General features: G+C 45.4%; 1 protein-coding gene across 2 annotated transcripts in view; it reads right to left on the reverse strand.

Moving 5' to 3' along the window:
- Positions 1 to 18,562, reverse strand: part of RIMS4 (regulating synaptic membrane exocytosis 4) — a 92,177-nt gene extending 73,615 nt beyond the window's left edge. The window contains exon 1 of one of the 2 annotated variants that reach the window (XM_075011817.1): positions 18,204 to 18,562. In XM_075011817.1, coding sequence (XP_074867918.1) covers positions 18,204 to 18,300 — 97 coding nt within the window. In that variant the 5' untranslated portion in view covers positions 18,301 to 18,562. The remainder of the gene's footprint in view (positions 1 to 18,203) is intronic. The other variant, XM_075011816.1, reaches the window with a different exon arrangement.
- Between the last annotated feature and the right edge of the window lie 1,866 nt (positions 18,563 to 20,428).

Genomic DNA, 20,428 nt, shown 5'->3' on the forward strand with positions numbered 1-20,428 from the left:
TACTGCATTAATTTTTAAGGCCCCACATGGGGGAGGAGAAACTACAGCCATGTAAACTTGTCCTGATACTACAGCATAAGAACAAGTACCATGGGATTTTTACTGTTACCATGGAAACATCCTCACACTGTGCAGCGTTTTGACAATGTCTGTTTTATTATAAGCAGCAACCACATGGCCATCTGCAGAGCTCACGTAAAGCGGCTGTTAGAGTTCACCACAGTTATTACTGCAGCCAAGAGCCAGTTCAAGTTGCGTGGATGTTAGAATGTGACCAATCCGGAAGCGATCTGCTCTAAAATGCAAGAAGCCGCCTTCTAACACAAAGGCTGCGTCAACACTTGCTCCCAGCTCTGAAGGGGGCCTGGTAATCAGGGCCCTGGGGGATTACTAAGGAAGTATTGCGGTGAATACGCAGCACTTTATTAGGCTCATCTTCCCCCATGGCAACTTTGAAGCTTCAAACTTCAAAGCACCAGCATGCGTGTAGCCGTGAGCACTCTGAAGCACCTGCGCTACTTCAAAGTCCCTTCACTGCAGCATTTTATTGGTAATCTCCTGTGGCCCCGATTACCACACCCCCTTCCAAGTTGGGGGCAGGTGTAGACCCAAACAGTCCCATAAATCTTACAATGGTACGGTATCCATGACCTGCCAAACTCAACATCAGATTTTTGAGTCTACTTTCTGCATTACTTTACCGGGTTTGCAGAGCAGTGTTTGAAAAATACTTCCTCGATTATGTAAATTACTGTGCCTAAGGCAAAGCTGGCTCCTCCAAATGAACAGCCCCATTGTGCTGGATAAATTCAGTTACATGAGAAAGGGTTACAGGACACAGAATCACAGAAATGTAAGTTTGGAATGGACCTAGAGAAGTCATCTAGTCCTGCTCTCTAGGCTAAGAGATGACCAAAACCGAGACCACTGCACGCAGACGTCTGTCCAATCTGTTCTTCAAAACCTCCAGTGGTGGTGATTCCACATCCCCTTGAAAGCATGTTACAGAATTTAATTATCTGTTATAGATAGGAAGTTGTTCCCAGTATCAAGCCTAAAACTCCCTTGCTGCAGTGTAAGCTGTGTGCTATTTGTCCTATCATCAGGAAATATGGAAACGTGATCACCATTTTCTTTTTAATGGCCTTTAACACATAAAGGCTTATTAGATCCCTGTTCCGTCTTCTTTTCTCAAGACTAAACATGCCCAGCTTTTTAAACCTTTCCTCGTGGGTCAGGTTTTTTTTTCAAACCTTCTCTTGATTTTTCTTGCTCTACCCTGAACCTTCTTCAATTTGTCCATATCTTTCCTAAAGTACGATGCCCAGAACTGGACATAGTACTCCACAGAGAAGGCCTTACCCATGCTGAGTACAGCATGACAATTACCTCCTGTGTTTTACATGCACCGCTCCTGTTAATACAACTCAGAATCATATTAGCTTTTTTTTTTTTTTTTTTTTGCAATACAACATGATCTTAAGAACATAAGAACATAAGAACATAAGAATGGCCATACTGGGTCAGACCAAAGGTCCATCAAGCCCAGCATCCCATCTGCCGACGGTGGCCAATGCCAGGCGCCCCAGAGAAGGAGAACAGAAGACAAGTGATTTATCTCCTGCCATCCATCTCCTGCCCTTGTTATGAAGGCTAGGGCACCATACTTTATCCCTGGCTAATAGCCATTTATGGACCTGACCTGCAAAAATTTATCAAGCTCTTTTTTAAACCCTAATAGAGTCCTGGCCTTCACAGCCGCCTCGGGCAAGGAGTTCCACAGGTTGACTGTGCGCTGTGTGAAGAAAAATTTCCTTTTATTAGTTTTGAACCCACTACCCATCAATTTCATTTGGTGTCCCCTAGTTCTTGTATTATGGGAAAAGGTAAATAATTTTTCTATATTCACTTTCTCCACACCATTCATGATTTTATATACCTCTATCATATCGCCCCTCAATCGCCTCTTTTCCAAACTGAAAAGTCCCAGTCTCTCTAGCCTCTCCCCATATGGGACCCTTTCCAAGCCCCTAATCATCTTAGTCGCCCTTTTCTGAACCTTTTCTAATGCCAATATATCTTTTTTGAGGTGAGGAGACCACATCTGCACGCAGTACTCGAGATGTGGGCGTACCATAGTTTTATATAGGGGAAGTATGATATCTTTTGTCTTATTATCGATCCCTTTTTTAATAATTCCTAACATCCTATTTGCCTTACTAACTGCCGCTGCACACTGCGTGGATGTCTTCAGAGAACTATCCACTATAACTCCAAGATCCCTTTCCTGATCTGTCGTAGCTAAATTTGACCCCATCATGTAGTACGTGTAATTTGGGTTATTTTTTCCAACATGCATTACCTTACACTTACCCACATTAAATTTCATTTGCCATTTTGCTGCCCAATCACTCAGTTTGCTGAGATCTTTTTGTAGTTCTTCACAATCCCTTTTGGTTTTGACTGTCCTGAACAACTTGGTGTCATCTGCAAACTTTGCCACCTCACTGCTTACCTCATTTTCCAGATCATTGATGAACAAGTTGAACAGGATCGGTCCCAGGACTGAGCCCTGGGGAACACCACTAGTTACCCCCCTCCATTGTGAAAATTTACCATTTATTCCCACCCTTTGTTTTCTGTCTTTTAACCAATTCCCGATCCATGAAAGGACCTTTCCTCCTATCCCATGACCACCTAATTTACATAAAAGCCTTTGGTGTGGGACCGTGTCAAAGGCTTTCTGGAAATCTAGGTATATTATGTCCACTGGGTGCCCCTTGTCCGCATGTTTATTAACCCCTTCAAAGAATTCTAATAGATTAGACAGACACGACTTCCCTCTGCAGAAACCATGCTGACTTTTGCCCAACAATTCGTGCTCTTCTATGTGCCTTGCAATTTTACTCTTTACTAGTGTTTCTACTAATTTGCCTGGTACTGATGTTAAACTTATCGGTCTATAATTGCCAGGATCTCCTCTAGAGCCTTTTTTAAATATTGGTGTTATATTGGCCGTCTTCCAGTCATTTGGTACCAAAGTGGATTTAAAGGATAGGTTACAAACCACTGTTAATAACTCCGCAATTTCACATTTGAGTTCTTTCAGAACCCTTGGGTGAATGCCATCTGGTCCTGGGGACTTGTTACTATTCAGCTTATCAATTAATTCCAAAACCTCCTCTAATGTCACTTCAATCTGAGTGAGTTCCTCAGATTTGTCGCCTAAAAAGGCTGGCTCAGATTTAGGAACCTCTGTAACATCTTCAGCCGTGAAGACTGAAGCAAAGAAATCATTTAATCGCTCCGCAATGGCACTGTCTTCCTTGATCGCTCCTTTTATATCTTTATCATCCAAGGGCCCCACTGCTTTTTTAGCAGGCTTCCTGCTTCTAATGTATTTAAAAAACATTTTACTATTGTTTTTTGAATTTTTGGCTAGCTGTTCCTCAAACTCTTTTTTGGCTTTTCTTACTACATTATGACAGTTAATTTGGGAGTGTTTATGTTCCTTTCTATTTTCCTCACTAGGATTTGACTTCCACTTTTTAAAAGCTGCCCTTTTCTCTCTCACTGCCTTTTTAACATGGCTGTTTAGCCATGGTGGTTCTTTGTTAGGTCTCTTACTGTGTTTTTTTATTTGGGGTATACATTTAAGTTGGGCCTCTAGTATGGTGTCTTTAAACAGTTTCCATGCAGCTTCCAGGGATTTTAGTTTAATTACTCTACCTTTTAGTTTCTGTTTAACTAGCTTCCTCATTTTAGTGTAATTCCCCTTTTTGAAATTAAATGCCAGAGTGTTTGACCGCTGCGGTGTTCTTCCCAACACAGGAATATTAAAAGTTATTATATTGTGGTCACTATTTCCAAGCGGTCCAGTAACAGTTACCTCTTGGACCAGATCCTGCGTTCCAGTCAAGACTAGATCGAGAATCGACTCTCCCCTTGTGGGTTCCTGTACTAGCTGCTCCAAGAAGCAGTCATTTAAGGCATCAAGAAATTTAATCTCTGAATCCCGTCCTGAGGTGACATGCACCCAATCAATATGGGGATAATTGAAATCTCCTATTATTACTGTGTTTTTTATTTTGATAGCCTCTCTAATCTCCCTCATCATTTCAGCATCACTATCACTGTCCTGGTTAGGTGGTCGGTAATATATTCCTAATGCCATATTCATATTAGAGGAATGAATTGTTATCCATAATGATTCTATGGAACATTTTGATTCCTTTAGGATTTTTACTTCATTTGATTCTATATTATCCTTCACATATAGTACCACTCCGCCACCCGCACGACCTGTTCTGTCTTTCCGATATAATTTATATCCCGGTATGATAGTGTCCCACTGATTGTCCTCATTCCACCATGTTTCTGAGATGCCTATTATGTCAACTTCCTCCTTTGATATGAGGTACTCCAGTTCACCCATCTTATTAGACAGACTCCTAGCATTAGTGTAAAAGCATGTTAGAAAACTACCACTATTTATATGTCCGCCTTTCACAGACGTGGTGGATTTTTTTATGCACGATTGTTTCACATCTGATCTTGCCCATATATTATTTCCCACGTTCCCTATCTGACTAACTTCTAGGGAATCCCTGTCTATGGAGCCTCGTGTAAGAGAAGTCTCCGTCCGATCCAGGTGCTCCCCCGCACCAATCGGCTTTCCCCCACCTCTTAGTTTAAAAACTGCTCTATGTCCTTTTTAATGTTTAATGCCAGCAGTCTGGATCCACCTTGATTTAGGTGGAGCCCATCCTTCCTGTATAGGCTCCCCCTACCCCAAAAGTGTCCCCAGTTCCTAATAAATCTAAACCCCTCTTCCCTACACCATCGTCTCATCCACGCATTGAGACTCTGAAGTTCTGCCTGTCTATCTGGCCCTGCGCGTGGAACTGGAAGCATTTCAGAGAATGCCACCAAAGATGTTCTGGATTTCAGTCTCCTTCCTAGTAACCTAAATTTGGCCTCCAGAACATCTCTTCTACCCTTCCCTATGTCATTGGTACCAACATGTATCTTGACTTGTTCAATTTGCAATCCACTCTATCTCAGATCCTTTTCCCATCTACACCATGCCTAGACAGTTATTCCCCATTTTGTAGATGGGCATTTGATTTTTCCTTCTTACATTTAATACTTTTCACTTCTCATTACTGAATTTCATCTTGTTGATTACACACCACTATGCCAATCTGTCATTTTGAATTTCAAGTCTGTTTCCAAAGTGTTTGCAGATGCTCTGCAGGTTGGTGAAGCAGTAGGGAACTTACCATTTAACCAGTTAACTCAGGGTGCACAAAGCACAGAGCAGGCTCCCCTCTCAGGGGAGCATGAAATTTAGTACAGGGGGTGTGGCAGTCACAGCATGACTGGTTGCTGGGTCTCAGGATCATCCATCTCATTAAAAAGGTTGAAATATGTTACTGTTTTTACGTATGTGCATTCATTTTTATATACACTGATTAGTAACAGTTTTACATTCCACATACTTATTTTCTTAAACATGCTGAAAGGGTTGTTTTTCATATGAACATAGCCAAAATTTCCAACAGTTTGCATTATATTAGACGGGTTTGAGGGACCTACTAATTGCAGGGACAAAAAGCGGGGCCTGACATAAAATGTTTGCTCACTCCTGGATTAACCAATTAAAGGGAGGGCAACTGAAGCAGCCTCCCCAGCCATCCCTCCCCGTGTCCATGGCACATCGGGGACCTGAGCTGCTGTGGCCCATCTGCAATATCCCTGACTGATGCTCTGTTGGGGAGGGAGGGCACTCCAGTGCAGCTGCAGATGCCCTGGTAGTTATTGGTCCATCAGAGGCAGGGACAGGAGCAGCGCTGGTTCCCAGTACACCAGGGCTACGTCTACACGTGCAGCCAACATCGAAATAGCTTATTTCGATGTTGCGACATCGAAATAGTCTATTTCGATGAATAACGTCTACACGTCCTCCAGGGCCAGCAACGTTGATGTTCAACTTCGACGTTGCTCAGCCCAACATCAAAACATCAAAATAGGCGCAGCGAGGGAACGTCTACACGTCAAAGTAGCACACATCGAAATAGGGATGCCAGGCACAGCTGCAGACAGGGTCACAGGGCGGACTCAACAGCCAGCCGCTCCCTTAAAGGGCCCCTCCCAGACACAGTTGCACTAAACAACACAAGATACACAGAGCTGACAACTGGTTGCAGACCCTGTGCCTGCAGCATAGATCCCCAGCTGCCGCAGAAGCAGCCAGAAGCCCTGGGCTAAGGGCTGCTGCCCACAGTGACCATAGAGCCCCGCAGGGGCTGGAGAGAGAGCATCTCTCAACCCCCCAGCTGATGGCCGCCATGGAGGACCCAGCAATTTCGACGTTGCGGGACGCGGATCGTCTACACGGTCCCTACTTCGACGTTGAACGTCGAAGTAGGGCGCTATTCCTATCTCCTCATGAGGTTAGCGACTTCGACGTCTCGCCGCCTAACGTCGAAGTTAACTTCGAAATAGCGCCCGACGCGTGTAGACGCGACGGGCGCTATTTTGAAGTTGGTGCCGCTACTTCGAAGTAGCGTGCACGTGTAGACGCAGCTCAGGAGTGCTGTGAGGAGGTGTACTCCAGCCAGCCCGAAACAGCCACCAGTCCATGGATGGCCACCCCACTGGTTAACTGGAACCCATAAGCCTCATCTGTTTAGATGAGACTTGCCCATTAACCATTAACATCCCAATTTCAAACATGCTGTATTTAAACTGCGCGTGCTGCTGGTTTGCAAAGTGCCTGCCATAGAACTCTCTGCCTTTGGCTGTTGAAGCTGTCCATGAAGTAAAGCAGAAGATGCGAGGCCCAGACGACACTGCATCACAGAAGAGGTTTTCTATTGGACATGTTGACAGAATCATAGAAAAGCAGGGCTGAAAGGACCTTTGAAAGGTCATTGAGTTTAGCCCCCATTCTGAGATGGAATTAGATATCTAAATATGGGGTCTCTAATTCAGGGACTGCAGCCCATCCCCAGGTAAAGCAGTTATGCAATCCAGCCTGGGAGTTCTGGCAGGCGAGAGGAGAGGAGAGGAAGAGCACATTGGAGCACTTGGGAGAGGGGAAAGCAATCAAGCACAGTCAACATGGATTCACCAGGGGCAAGCCATGCCTGACCAAACCGATTAGCTTCTATGACGAGGTAACTGGCTCTGTGGACATGGAGAAGTCAGTGGATGTCACATACCCTGACTTCAGCAAAGCTTCTGGCACAGTCTCCGACAACATTCTTGCCCAGAAGTTAAGGAAGTATGGATTGCATACATGGACTGTAAGATTGATAGAAAATTGGCTTGATGGATGGACCCAAGGGATAGTTGTCAATAGCTCAGTGTCTGGCTGGCAGTCCGTTTCAAGTGGAGCGCCCCAAGGATCGGTTCTAGGACCAGTACTGTTCAACATCTTTATTAATGACCTGGATGAGGGGATGGATTGTACCCTCAGCAAATTTGCAGATGACATTAAGCTAGCGGGTCAGGTAGGTACGTTGGAGAGTAGGGCTAAGGTCCAGAGTGACCTAGACAAATTGGAGGACTGGGCCAAAAGCAGTTTGATGAGGTTCAACAAGAAGTGCAGAGTACTGCACTTGGGAATAGAAAAATCCCAAGCATTGTTACAGGCTGGGGATCGATTGGCTAAGTAGCAGTGCAGCAGAAAAGGACCTGGGCATTACAGTGAATGAAAGGCTAGATGTGAGTCAACAGTGTGCCCTTGTAGCCAACAAGACGAACGGTATATTGGGGTGCATTAGGAGAAGCATTTCCAGGAGATCTAGAGAAGCTATTATTCCCCCTCTACTCAGCACTAGTGAGGCTACACCTGAAGTATTCCATCCAGTTCTGGGGCCCCCAGCGTATAAAGGATGTGGATGCATTTGAGAGGATTCAGCAGAGGGCAACAAAAATCATTAGAAGGCTGGAGCACGTGATCTATGAGGAGAGGCTGAGAGATTTGGGCTTAGTGAGTGATTTGATAGCCACCTTCAGCCTCCTGAAGGGGGACCCTAAAGAGGATGGAGTGAGACTTCTCAGTGGTGACAGATGGCAGAACAAGGAGCAATGGGCTGAAGTTACAGAGGGAGAGGTGGAAGTTAGAGATTAGGAAAAGCTATTTCACCAGGAGGGTGGTAATGGACTGGAATGGGTTGAGACAGTTGGTGGAATCTCCATCCCTAGAGGTTTTAGTTGGGGTTGATCCTGCTTTAGGCAGGGGGCTGGACTTGATGACCTCCTGAGGTCCCTTCCAGCCCTAGAATTCTATGATTCTAAGATGCCTGTCCATTCCCACCTTCTAAGCCCCGCTCCTTCCTGCTACTACCCCTCCCTTCCTGTCTCATTGCACCCTGTCTACTGAGGGACATGGCCCCGGGGATCACTGCAACAAAGCAGCAGCTGCAGTCAAGACCTCCCACTGCTCCCCAAGGGAGATGGAGCTGCTGAAAAGCAGAAAAAGTGCACTCCACTTCCCAGTGGCTCACGCCTTCGCAATGAGCAGTGGGGAACCTGCCCAACCAGAGGTTGTGATGGGATGCAATGGGGCTAAGGATGGGTGGTGGCAGGAAGGGACAGGGTTTGGGGGATGGAAATGGACAGGTCCCCTTCCCAGCCTGCCAATACTTCCAGGCTGAATTGCACAATTGCTCCAGACATGGCTGGCCCACAGGCCATGAATTTGAGACCCCTCATCTAGACCATCCCTGACAGGTGTTTGGTAACTGGGAACTTTCAAAGAACAGGTTAGTCAAGAGTGCTACAAGCTTCCAGGTTAACCTGGTCCTCTGCTAAACTATGGTTATAGTTGGGGGAAAAAAAATTTCATTTGAAACCTACACCTCCCTTGCTGAAAACTACTCCAGGAGCTGCACTCACTGACATGGAAGATAACTGATAAGTCCTCATAACAATATTTTACAGATTTGAACACTGTCACATCTGCTCCCCTTCCATTCCAGACTTCTGTCCTCTAAACTAAACCTTTTTCAACCCTTTCCCATGCACCATGTTTGCTTTAACTTTTTTTCTTGGCACTCTTCCTTAGAGTCTTTCCAAGTGACGCCTCACCAGTGCCAAGTACAGCACAATAATTATCTCCCATGTCTGATATATGACATTTCTGTTAAAGCACCCCAGAATGACATTTGCCATTTTCGCAACAGCATCACACTGCTGACTCATTTTCAGTGTGAGCCATTATAATCCCCAGATCCCTTTCAGCAGCAATGCTTCCTATTCAGTTCTTCCCCATTTTATATTTGGGCATTTCATTTTTCCTTCTCAAAGGATAGTACTTGGCACTTAACTAAATGCCACCTTGTTGTTTTCAGACAAGTTTTGTAACAGTATCATTTTATACACCAGCTGAGCTCTATAGACGTTTGGGTAAGAAGGTGTAAAAGGACAGCAGGACAGAGATGAATTGGGGTATTGACTGCCATTGTGATTTGACTGACGATTATTTCTGAATAGTGACAGAGAGACAGAATAAAGACTAACAGCTATCAAAACAAAAAAAGCAGTGAAGTAGCACTTTAAAGACTAACAAAATAATTTATTAAACGATGAGCTCTCTTTACACCATCTTACCCAAATGACATTCTGGGACGCTTTAACAAATGCCATATACAAGAAATGGGAGATTATTGTGCTGTACTAATAATTGAAGTGGGTCTGTCCCACAAAAGCTCATCACCTAATAAGTTATTTTGTTAGTCCTTAAAGTGCTACATGACTGCTTTTTTTGTTTTGATTAAGTCTGGAGTTTGAGGAGTGGGGGTTATTAGATATTGTATTGCTTGTATGTGTTATGCAATAGCAGGATTCCAAGGGCCTTTATAAGGATGCTTTTAACCATTTTACAAATATTATACATACCTTATACACTTGAAATTTCCACCTCTTCATTCAGAAGACAAGATGCAACTTTTTATGATTATCACTGTGATAGATGTGCATTCAAAGGCTTCTAATTAGTTAGGTCTTATTTCAGAGAGAGTTTTCAGAGTTTATTTTTAGCTATTTGGGTTATGTAGCTGTCCAAAATTGGGGACTGTAAGGTCCTGTCTCTACTGTTATGAAATAATGTATCTGATAAAGAATCTATGGCACGGACAGACTAAAGAGCAACACAGCAGTGGGCTTTAAGCATCACACCCCAGAAGTCCACATTACTGCTCCATGTAGATACAAGTAACGATTGTTAGGGTTTTTTTTCTCCCCCCGCGCCCCCCTCAGAGTTTACAGGATAAACTTGGTTGGAGGAGGTTGGTCTTGTACTGGCAGGTATTTTATTGGTCTTTATTGGATAAACCCAGAAATCACAAGCTGTGTAAATAGTTCTGCAGAGAAAATGACATTCTAGTTTATGTGCGCTAATGGCACTTCGAAGTACCCTGTATAGTACTGCCAGACTTCTGTGTAAGATAAGACTGCATGGATCAGAGCCCTGCACAAACCCAAGTCATTGTAACACTGCAGCTTGACATTTATTAGCAACTTAACTTAGAAGTGTGCATGTTTTCATTTAGAAAAATTAACCTTCCACATTCAGATATATGGACAGGCTAACAATCAAAAATCATTGTATAAACACATTATTCCTCAAAAACACTAGCCCAATCAAGTTTAATGCCTCTCTACACAAAGCAGATGCTCACTGTCAAAACAGAGATGTTGAAGTAAAGTAGTTAGAACATTTCACAACTTATCCTCATGTAGAAACCTGACAAAGGATTTATTAGGCAGGAAGACCGCGTTTGACTTCATGAATGTTGCACTCAAATTAATTTTACATGAATTAGAAGTGGCAGGAAAACAGGTGCCATTAGTTGGAAAGGTTTGCAGGGACAAGATGTCCCATTTAGTGTAAACTGACAGCAAAATGATCCACACAGAGAGACCTGGAGGGAAGGCTCTCTCTTCCCCATGTGGAGGTGAGGTTTCAAAAGATCATGTATAAATCAGCACTTCTCAATTTGTGTCTTTAAAGCTCACTACTTTTCAAACATCTACAATGTGTAGAATTTGTGCAGATGGACTCTAGTGTAGCTACATTGCTATAAGGAAATCCACATCATATTTTCAACATTGTAGAAACTCAGAAAAAGTTTAACAAGGAGCAGGGGCACCGAGGATTCCCTAGTATTCCTGAAAACAGATTTTTTTTGAGTTTGGCACTTTTGAAAGCCTAAAAGTACTATTTTGGGTCAGCTTTTTTGTTTTTAAAAAATAAAAAGGCACAAAGTGATGTTTCTAGCAAATGGAAAAAATTTAGTCAAGTTGTATATGTTTAGATTGAGCATGTTTAATCAAAATGTTTAAAAGTAAAAAATTTAACATTTCAAACTGAAACAATTTGAAAATATGGGAATATTTAGGATTTTCAGTTTTTTTTTTTAAAGCAACATTTTGGCAAAAACCAACATTTTCTGAATCTGTATTTACTGATGGGCAAAGGAAACCTTTTCTTCTACAAATATTCAGAGCTGGCTAGGCCTATGAAGGGGAGTATGCTGCAAGCATGATCCATGCACACTGGACAGCTGCAGGAGGAATTCCATATACTTGAATCAGAATTCCCTGTGCGCTTCCTCTGGGGTAGTGTAACTCTGGATTATCCCCAGTTGCAGACCAGCCCATGTCACTGTACTACAAATCAAGGGACAATAGTTACTTCAGTTAGACATGCATTAAGGAACATTTCAAAGTTAAAAACTACTATTCTGATAATGCACTTCACAGATATTCTCACTCCTGTATGCTGTTACTACAAACACAGGGAACCTGCGTAATAGACACCTGACCAATCACCCTGTAAAAGGAAGCTTAATAGGGTCCTCCAAGCTTTCCAAGGCAATTTAAGAGAGGACAAAACAGTGCATATGAACTCAAAAACTTCCCATTATGGAATTCATTTACATTAACAATTAGCATCGTCTATAACATGGTTTGTACTCAGTTGCAGCAAAGCACTGGAATTGAAAATATCAGTGGAAGTATATAACAAGTTCTTTTCAACTTCATAATTTTATACATTTTTAAATGTTTAACACCACAGTTGACCCAACCAAAGATGTTACAAGTGTTCCCATAAACCCACAGCAACCGTGTTACTCCAGTTCAATGTCTTAACTCTGCTTTTATTGAGTCATTAAACTAACATTTAGCTTTTCTTCAAAGCACATACTGGTGATAGAATAATTGCTAACACTGCATGACAGGCTGTACAAGCAGCAGCACTACAGTTGCTTGGACTTGGTTGTCTCAAGAAACAGATAACTTCCTGAGTTAGCATCCATCTGGGAGAGAAGACTTCCCAGCATTCTGGGAGACAGTTAGACACTGATAGCAGCAACCATTTTCTTTCTTTGTCACAAAGAGAATCTGGGTATTTTAGTTTACCCTCAGCAACGGTTTTTAACTCATGCTTACTTCTGTTAGCTCACCATTTGCCAAGCCATTCTCTTGCAACAGATTGCTGCCTGGATACAAAGATGCATAATTAAAATTATTGTCACATTGCAGTATGATTAAGACTTCTAGCGCAATACTAATAAAAGTATTTACTAGACAGACTCAAATTTTCAAAGATGAGTAGATAAAATGCAGTTAATTTTCCTATGGCATGACCATGATTGTGTTTGCAGTCAGGATAAATGCAAACTAAGGGCCCAATCCTGCCAATTACAGTAATCCCTGGATTTACACAGAGGTTGCACCCTGGGCAACCTCCACAAACTGAATTTTACGTGAATTGCAGGGGGGGGGGGGGGGAGGTTGGCTCAGGGAATAGGCAGCTGGGAGAAGTGGGGTGGGGGCAGCCACGTGACCCCTTGGCTTCTCACAGCTGTGTGCCTGCTGGGCTCCACAGCTGGGGAGCCCAGTGCACAGAAAGGCTTGCAGTACAGTTTCTCCCACCCGGGAGAATCCGCACCGCAAGCAGCTGTGCGCTCGCTGGACTCTCCCAGCTGAGGGAGACAGAGGCTGGAGAGGGGAAGTGGTTTTGATTTGCACTTAACGCACATTAATGTGAGGTAAGAGCAAATTAAAATCATGCTTCAAGGGTTCACTGTGCTTGGTGTGTGTACAGTTTGAGGAAGGTAGCTAGGTTAGTCTGTAGCTTCACGAAAAAAAAAAAAAAAAGAGATACCTTTTATGCATCTTACACTGCTGTTACCACAACGAATACTAGATTCAAAAGGTATTCCAAGCTACTGCAGGACTGGGATAGAAGTGAGCAAATTCCCTAATTCACAGCCCATGCACAAATGCAAGAATTCACACCTCACTTATTTCTTCTACTTAGCTCTTTTGAGTCTACTGCTTTGTAATCGTACAATGCTCTAAGCTAGGACAGACTTGTTGGACTGCTATGCAATAACCACATCGGACCATAAATGTGAAAGATCCCTATTTTGAAGGGTTTTGTCCCTGCCAGGCCCACCAACTGGACAGAGGGAACGTGGGAAAGCAAAAAAGGACAGCTGCAGACCTCCAGCCACCATGCTACTTTGGCAGCAGCCAGAGCTCCGGACCCCATTGAAACACCACAACAGCACTGTCCCCCTGTGTGTGGTGCTGAGGGAGAGGACTGACTGCTCTAAGCCTCACCCCTTCCATTCTTGGCCCTGCCCACAAATCAGCAGGTAGCCACCCCACCCACCTTTCTTCCTGGACCTGCTGTGGATGGAAATTTTGACTGAATGAGTACTGCTAGATTTGACCAGTAGATAGGCTAGTTATGTTACATTTATTACATTAAAAACAGTTGGTAACCCGTAGCTTTTGTGTTATTTACTGTAGATAATCATTTCTCCATTTTGCAGCACCACCACCTGGAAGACATGCAGCAGTTCACCTACTTGGGGAGCATTACGTGCAGAGATGGAGGAACAGCTAAGGATATCAATGCCAGGATAGGGAAATCAACAGCTGCATTCAAGACTCTCCGTGCCATAGGGTGTTCACAAATATCTGCAAAGACAAAACTGGGATCTTCAACACAAATGTTAAGAGCGCACTCTTGTACAGCTGCGAGACCCGGAGTGCTAAGAAGTCTCTAAATCACAAGCTGCAGGCATTCATAAACAGATGCCTGAGGTACATCCTTCACGTCAAATAGCAAGACTGTCACAAATGAGCAGCTTTGGAACAAGATCCAATTGACATTGAAATAAAGAGAAGAAAGAGGGGACAACTAGGCTACATTCTCAGAAAACCATCATCCAGCATAGTCCGTCAAGCTCTCAGATGACGCCCACAAGGAAAACAGAAGAGGAAGACCTCAGACAACATGGAGAAGGTGGTGAAGCACTGGAATGTGTTACCAAGAGAGGTGGTAGAATCTCCATCCCTAAAGGTTAAGTCCTGGTTTGACAGAGTCATGGTTGAGATGATTTAGTTGGGGCTGATCCTGCTTTAGGCAGTGGGTTGGACTAGATGACCTCCTGAGGCTGCTTGCAGCCCTAGAATTCTGTGATTCTATGAAAGAGTGAAGTGGAGGAGACTTGTAAATGCCCTACGCGCCATGCAGAGTACAAGGGTTAAGTAGTAGTAGAAGTTAACAGTGAGCAATCCCTGTTGCTTGTTTACAGTATCCTCTTTGGAGCAGGCTGGCATCTCCTCAACTATAAATATCATAGTAATGCAAATTTCAGCACCACATCTTACCCTCCATCTTTTAAGACCCCCAAAACCTGCAACATGGCATGCATGCAGAGGGAAATATTTTCAGGTCAATCAATCCCCTGGTATGGAATTTAATTCAGGAACCATTCAGTTGAGAGATCAGTATCCTTCCTAGAAATTCTGAATGTCTATCTGTATCTAGCTGACTCCCACCTCTCTGCCCTTGCATAGACTAGAATGGACTGAAGTTCTTTCTATACCCATTTCACCACTGAAGTTATCAGAAAATTTGAATCCACAGAGAATTGCATCCCGGGTGTGACTGGGACATTGGCACACAAGAGATGTGAAAGCAATTCAGCTGATGCCAAGATCATGGACAGTGAAGAAAAATGAGGCCCAAGTCAGGAGGAGCAATCTTCTGCAATTAAAAGCATTTCAAAGGCTATTACCTACCAAATTCAAAACCAGGCCCCTTTTCCAAGCCAATGTTAATGCAATCCAATCAGTGAGGCAGTGCTCTTAAATCCAATATGATCATTTATGTTTCTAGTTTCTGTGTTGAAGGATATGCCAGTTGTAGCAAAATTTCCTTCCCAATTATTTTAATCTGACCCAAGTGAGAAAACCAAAGAGTGATTTAGGGGTCCCAGGCCTTACTCCCCTTGCAACCCAGCACATCAAGTTTCCTTTAAATTTTGTCATTTAATAACTTTTCTGACTCATTATGAAGGCTACCTTGTTTTATGGCACAATTCTCATCCTCAGACAAAATAATGGATAATTTGTCAAAACTGTACTGTTTGCTCTGACAGCATTTCTCCCTTCTTCATATTCCGTGGTCAGTCTCTTCTCTTCAGCTGCAGTCTTCTATAGACAAATGGAGTTTCCACTACTCCGTGCTGTGTCTTTTTTTTTTTTTAAATACAATTCATAATCCAATCAGATCTGGTCAGAATCCTGTACATTTCAGAAGCTTGCTTCAATTTAAAGGATATAGTCTCATGTTGGTCATAATGGGATTATTTAGGATTTCTCTATTTTCCACAAAAGATGTATTGTCCTGCAAAATTTGTTATTTAGGCTTGCGTGTCTCTTTTGTGCAAGAGGCAAAAATCCAGAAAGTAACAAGGTTTTTTCCTCCTTTCTGAAAGCCACCACTAGAATAAGACAGTTGGTGTTCATAAAACTATGCATACAAATTCGCATTTCCAAAGAAAGGACCAATATTGCTAATACTTATTACCGAGCATAATGCTTCCTACCCTGAGTAGTTCCATTAAGATTAATGGGACAAACTCAGGGTAGCAAGCAGCATTCTAGTAATAAATGTTTGATGGATGAGACCTTAACTGTAGATTCCATAAATTCAAAAGGCATATTTTTATAGGCTGGAATATTAACATTCATGAGTGATTGTTCAGGAGTGAGATGACATAAGTAAAATTCTGATGACAACCACATATCTTTAGATGCTGGACTAGGAAGAAGCATTCACTTAAAACATCAGGCTTCTCAGAACCAACAGGGTCAGACTTTCAGCAAGGAAATATCATTCAAGTCAAGGTGCCAAGATATGCGGCTCCAAGGGTTTCACTAGAAAAGAGATTTCTGAAGAAACAAAGGGCTCAAATCTCCTATTAGTACCTTCTATGGTCCTCTAGCTGTCATGCTCTAATTGACTAGGACATGCAAATAAATCACATGCTGATGTAACCCACACCCCTACATGTGGTTTACCGTCCCATGTAGTGGCAGTTCGACCACTTCACAGAGAAAGACTGAGTGCCTCCTCTACAGCCTAAACAGAGCGCAAGATGGCTTTTAGCCCAAACTGTAGATATGCATGCATGCACCAAGCTCCAGAGGTCCAAGGTTTGAGTTTGCCCAAGATCTCACACCTTCTTCTATGCAGGATTTTAAACATATTAAAATAAATTTAGGTGGAGGACATTAATATGGCCTTCCAGAACTCCAGAGTTGCCTGCATGCTGACAGAAGTTAAACACTTGTGACTTATATTATATATTTACTTGGATTCCTCCAAAAGTGATGTTTTTGTATGTGACATCTCACAGGTACATATACCTATCTAACACAGGTATTTGCAAGATGCTGTCCAGTGGGTAAGCATTAAAGTGCCTCTAAAATAATCTCCGCACTTGTTATGCCAAAACAAAAAATGGGGGAGGGGAGAAGATTTAAAAATATATTACCAGAAAGTGACCTTGCATATGGAGCAAATCATGATCCATGTTCACAATACTTCCATTTTCACCCTACTTCCTATATATAGATTCTCATTTTAATACACCCTTTGCCCCACACTCAGCTTTGTGCCTTTTATCATTCTGTCCCCCGCACCTGGAAAGTGCTCAAGGATCTCTTTCTTGCTCAGTCCTACATCTTCAAATTTCCTCTTGTCTACATGCGTCTCCCTATTAATTACCCTCACTCCTTAAGCAGTCAGTCATGTCTGGCTTACACTAGGCAGCAGGAACTCTCTTGCAAATCTAGATAAATCACTGCCTACATTCTAAAAGGGCTGTTTAAGTATTATCCATGTATTTAGTCTTAAGATTGCCTTGTTCACACTGAAAAAGCACTTGCAGCTTGGACATAACATATAGCAGATGTCTTTTCTGTCTAAAACGCTATCATCCACCATCCTCTCTGCAAGGCAGTTGAGCATAACAGGATTAAGGCTTGTGCCCTACATTTGTAAAGGTATTGACTTCTGGTAAACCTTCCCAAGAGTGCATAAATTCACATACATGAAAAAATTCTTTTTTTAATGCCCCCAGCCTAATGCAGGTTCTTAACCCTATCACAATATATACAAAATGAGCTGAGCAGCCAGCAGCAACCAGCTTAGGCAAGTCAATCAGTGAATGAGTGTCTGTCACACTCTACCCCAATCTGAGCCAGGCAGGGCTACAGCCAACACATCACAAACTCCCCCACTCCCCTACTTAACTTTTTTTTTTGTCCCTCACATCTTCCTGTCCTTCCACCTGCAGGGCCAGTAGAGTCACAGCCACCAGCTGCATGCACTCCTCTCCAGCCTCAGTGCTCCTCCAACACAGGAGACATCTCTCTCTACCGCCCTATCTCTATGCACGCACACCCCATGCTAGAAATCTCATTCACAAGCCACCCCGTCCCCCCAGACAGTGTCCTCGAGGCTGCCTCGTTATTTCTACCGCACCTCTGGTGCCTCCATTAATTCATGCACTCCCTACCCCGCCCCGACAGGCACTACCCCCCCATGCCCCTTTTGATAGTCCCTCTGCCCCTGGGCAGACCCCCGGGGACCTCGCCCCTGGATGATTCTCCTCTCCCCCCGTCCCCCACGTACACCCTCGTGCATTCCGCCCCACCTGCGCCCCCCGCATTCCGCTCCACCTGCATTCCGCCCCACCTGCGCCCCCCACCCAGCGCCCCCCGCATTCCGCCCCACCTGCATTCCGCCCCACCCAGCGCCTCCTGCATTCCGCCCCACCTGCGCCCCGTGCATCCCCGCAGCCCCCGGGCGCCCTTACCCGCGTCCTCCTCGTCGAAGCTGTTCATGCAGGGGAAGTAGATGGCGAGCGCCTCGAAGGAGGCGGACAGGCTGAGGCGGCTCTGCGAGCGCTCCATGAAGAGCCCGGGGCCGGGGGCGCTGCCGGGGGCCTCGGCCGCCGCCTGCGGCTTGGCCAGCTTCGACGCCCCATTCTTCACTCGGAGCACGGCCCGCGGCGTCTTGGCTGCTGCGGGGGCCTCAGGGAGGCGGGCGGCTAGAGCGGGGCGGGCGCGGCTGTGCCCAGAGAGGCGCCGGGAAGGCACCTGCAGCAGCGGCGGCGGCGGCGGCTGCTCGGCGGGACGCGCCGCCTGGCTCGGGCTGCTCCCAGCGGCTGCTCCCCACGCGCCAGCACTTCATTCAGAGGCCTGGCGGGGAGTGGGGGAGGGAGGGCGGGGACCGCCGTGAAGTCATCCCGGCCGGGCGGCGCCGCCAATCAGCGCCGCGGAGCGGGAGGGAAGGGGCGGGGCCTGGCCTCCCGGCTCCGCCCCGCACACCTGCCCGCCCCGCGCTCCCTGGGGCGCCGGGCTGCCGCCGGGGCCTGCGGTGGGAGCGGGGTGGCGCTTGCGGACCCGACCGGGGCAGAGGCGGCGGGGGACAGCGGCTGAGCCCTCCCCCTGCGGGCAGAGGGGCTGGTGCTGCGGCTGCTGCACCCCCGTCAAGTCGGCTCCATCCTGTCCAGGGTCCACAGTTCCGCCGCCCCCCCCCCGGGTTTAACCCCACCCTGGCCGGGATCCAAGCGAGCTGCTCTGCTGATGGCTCTGGGGGATTGGCCTTGTGCGCGTCCCCGCTCCGCTCCCCCTTTCGCCCTCCTCCCCCGGCACGTTACAGCCTGTGGCGGGTGCTGGGGAAGGACTTTCCGAGGCCAGCGAGGGATTTCAGGCTCAGGCTCAGGCTCAGGCTCAGGCTCGGCGGGGGGGAGGGGGGGGGACAATGGAATAAACTGCCTGGGGGTGGGGCTGGGGGGTTCGGCTCAGGTGCACCAGCCCACAGGGGTTATGTGCGGGGGCAGCTGGAAGGCAGGAGCAGCAGTGGCTGAGAAAAAGGCAGAACAGCAGCGGGAGGTGAGCTTGGAGAGACAATGTTGCAGGCTTTGTTTTCCTTTGTTGGCTAGAAGCTGGTGGGTGGGCTGAATGGCCCCCACACAATGTTCTCTCATTAGCCTCTCTCTTCTGTTGTTCATAGCATTTACTCAGCCAACCCCCACAGCTTTGGTCTCTTTCTTCCCCATTCCCCTCAACAGCTGAGCAGATCTGTCCTTCCTTTCCCTTCCCTCCGTGTTTTTTTTCTTTTGGGGGGGGGGGTCTATACAGCAAAGTTGTTTGGAAATAACACCCATTATTTCCAGATAACGACCTTAGCACCTGCACCACGAAACTGCTATTTTGAAGTAATTTCAAAATAGCGGTTGGCTGATTTTGAAATTGGTGAACCTCAATTTACAAGGCATACCACCTATTTCAAAGCAGCTATTTCAAATTAGGTGCTGTTGAAACTTCCTCCAATGGCTCTATTTCAAAATGGGCTGTATGTGTGTAGGCACTGTATTTTGAAATAGCTGTGTGCTATTTTGAAATAGCTGTGTGCCATTTCAAAACCATTTGGCTGTGTCTACACTGCCCCTCCCTTTCCGAAAGAGCATGTAAATGCAGCGGATGAAAAATGCTAATGAGGTACCGATGTGACTATTCAGTGATTCATTTGCATAATGCTAGCCAATCACCACATTGAAAGGGCTGCTTTCAAAATGCAAAATATCCGTGTGACGGCGTTCCTTCGAAAGTAAGCCCCACTTTGGAAAGCGCCCTTCTTCCTAAGACAGTAATTGTGCTCTCTTTCCCATGCATGCTCAAACCATGGAGAGGGCAAGGACAAGTTGTGTTCTCAGCGCCCATATGAGTTTGTGGGTGAGGTTTGTTCTTATTCTCCCATCCACAAGCCAGGGGAGAAGGGGTGATGTGGGAACTGTAAACAGGTAGAGTGCGAAGAAGAGAAGATGGGTGATGCAGAGTATGACTGCGTGGGCCAGCAACACTGCAACCTAAGCAGGGTATTGTCTGCTATTCCTTAGCGCTGTGCCTCCCTTGCCCTCTGTTCTTCCTCTCTTAGTAGATCCCATTGCCAGTCTTAGCATATAGTAGTGTGGTACGGGAAGGGGGCTCGAGAGGTCATCTAGTCCAGTCCCTTGCACTCCTGGCAGGGCTAAGT

This window comes from Carettochelys insculpta, chromosome 17 (assembly GCF_033958435.1).
Source record: "Carettochelys insculpta isolate YL-2023 chromosome 17, ASM3395843v1, whole genome shotgun sequence".
Taxonomy (NCBI): Eukaryota; Metazoa; Chordata; order Testudines; family Carettochelyidae; genus Carettochelys; species Carettochelys insculpta.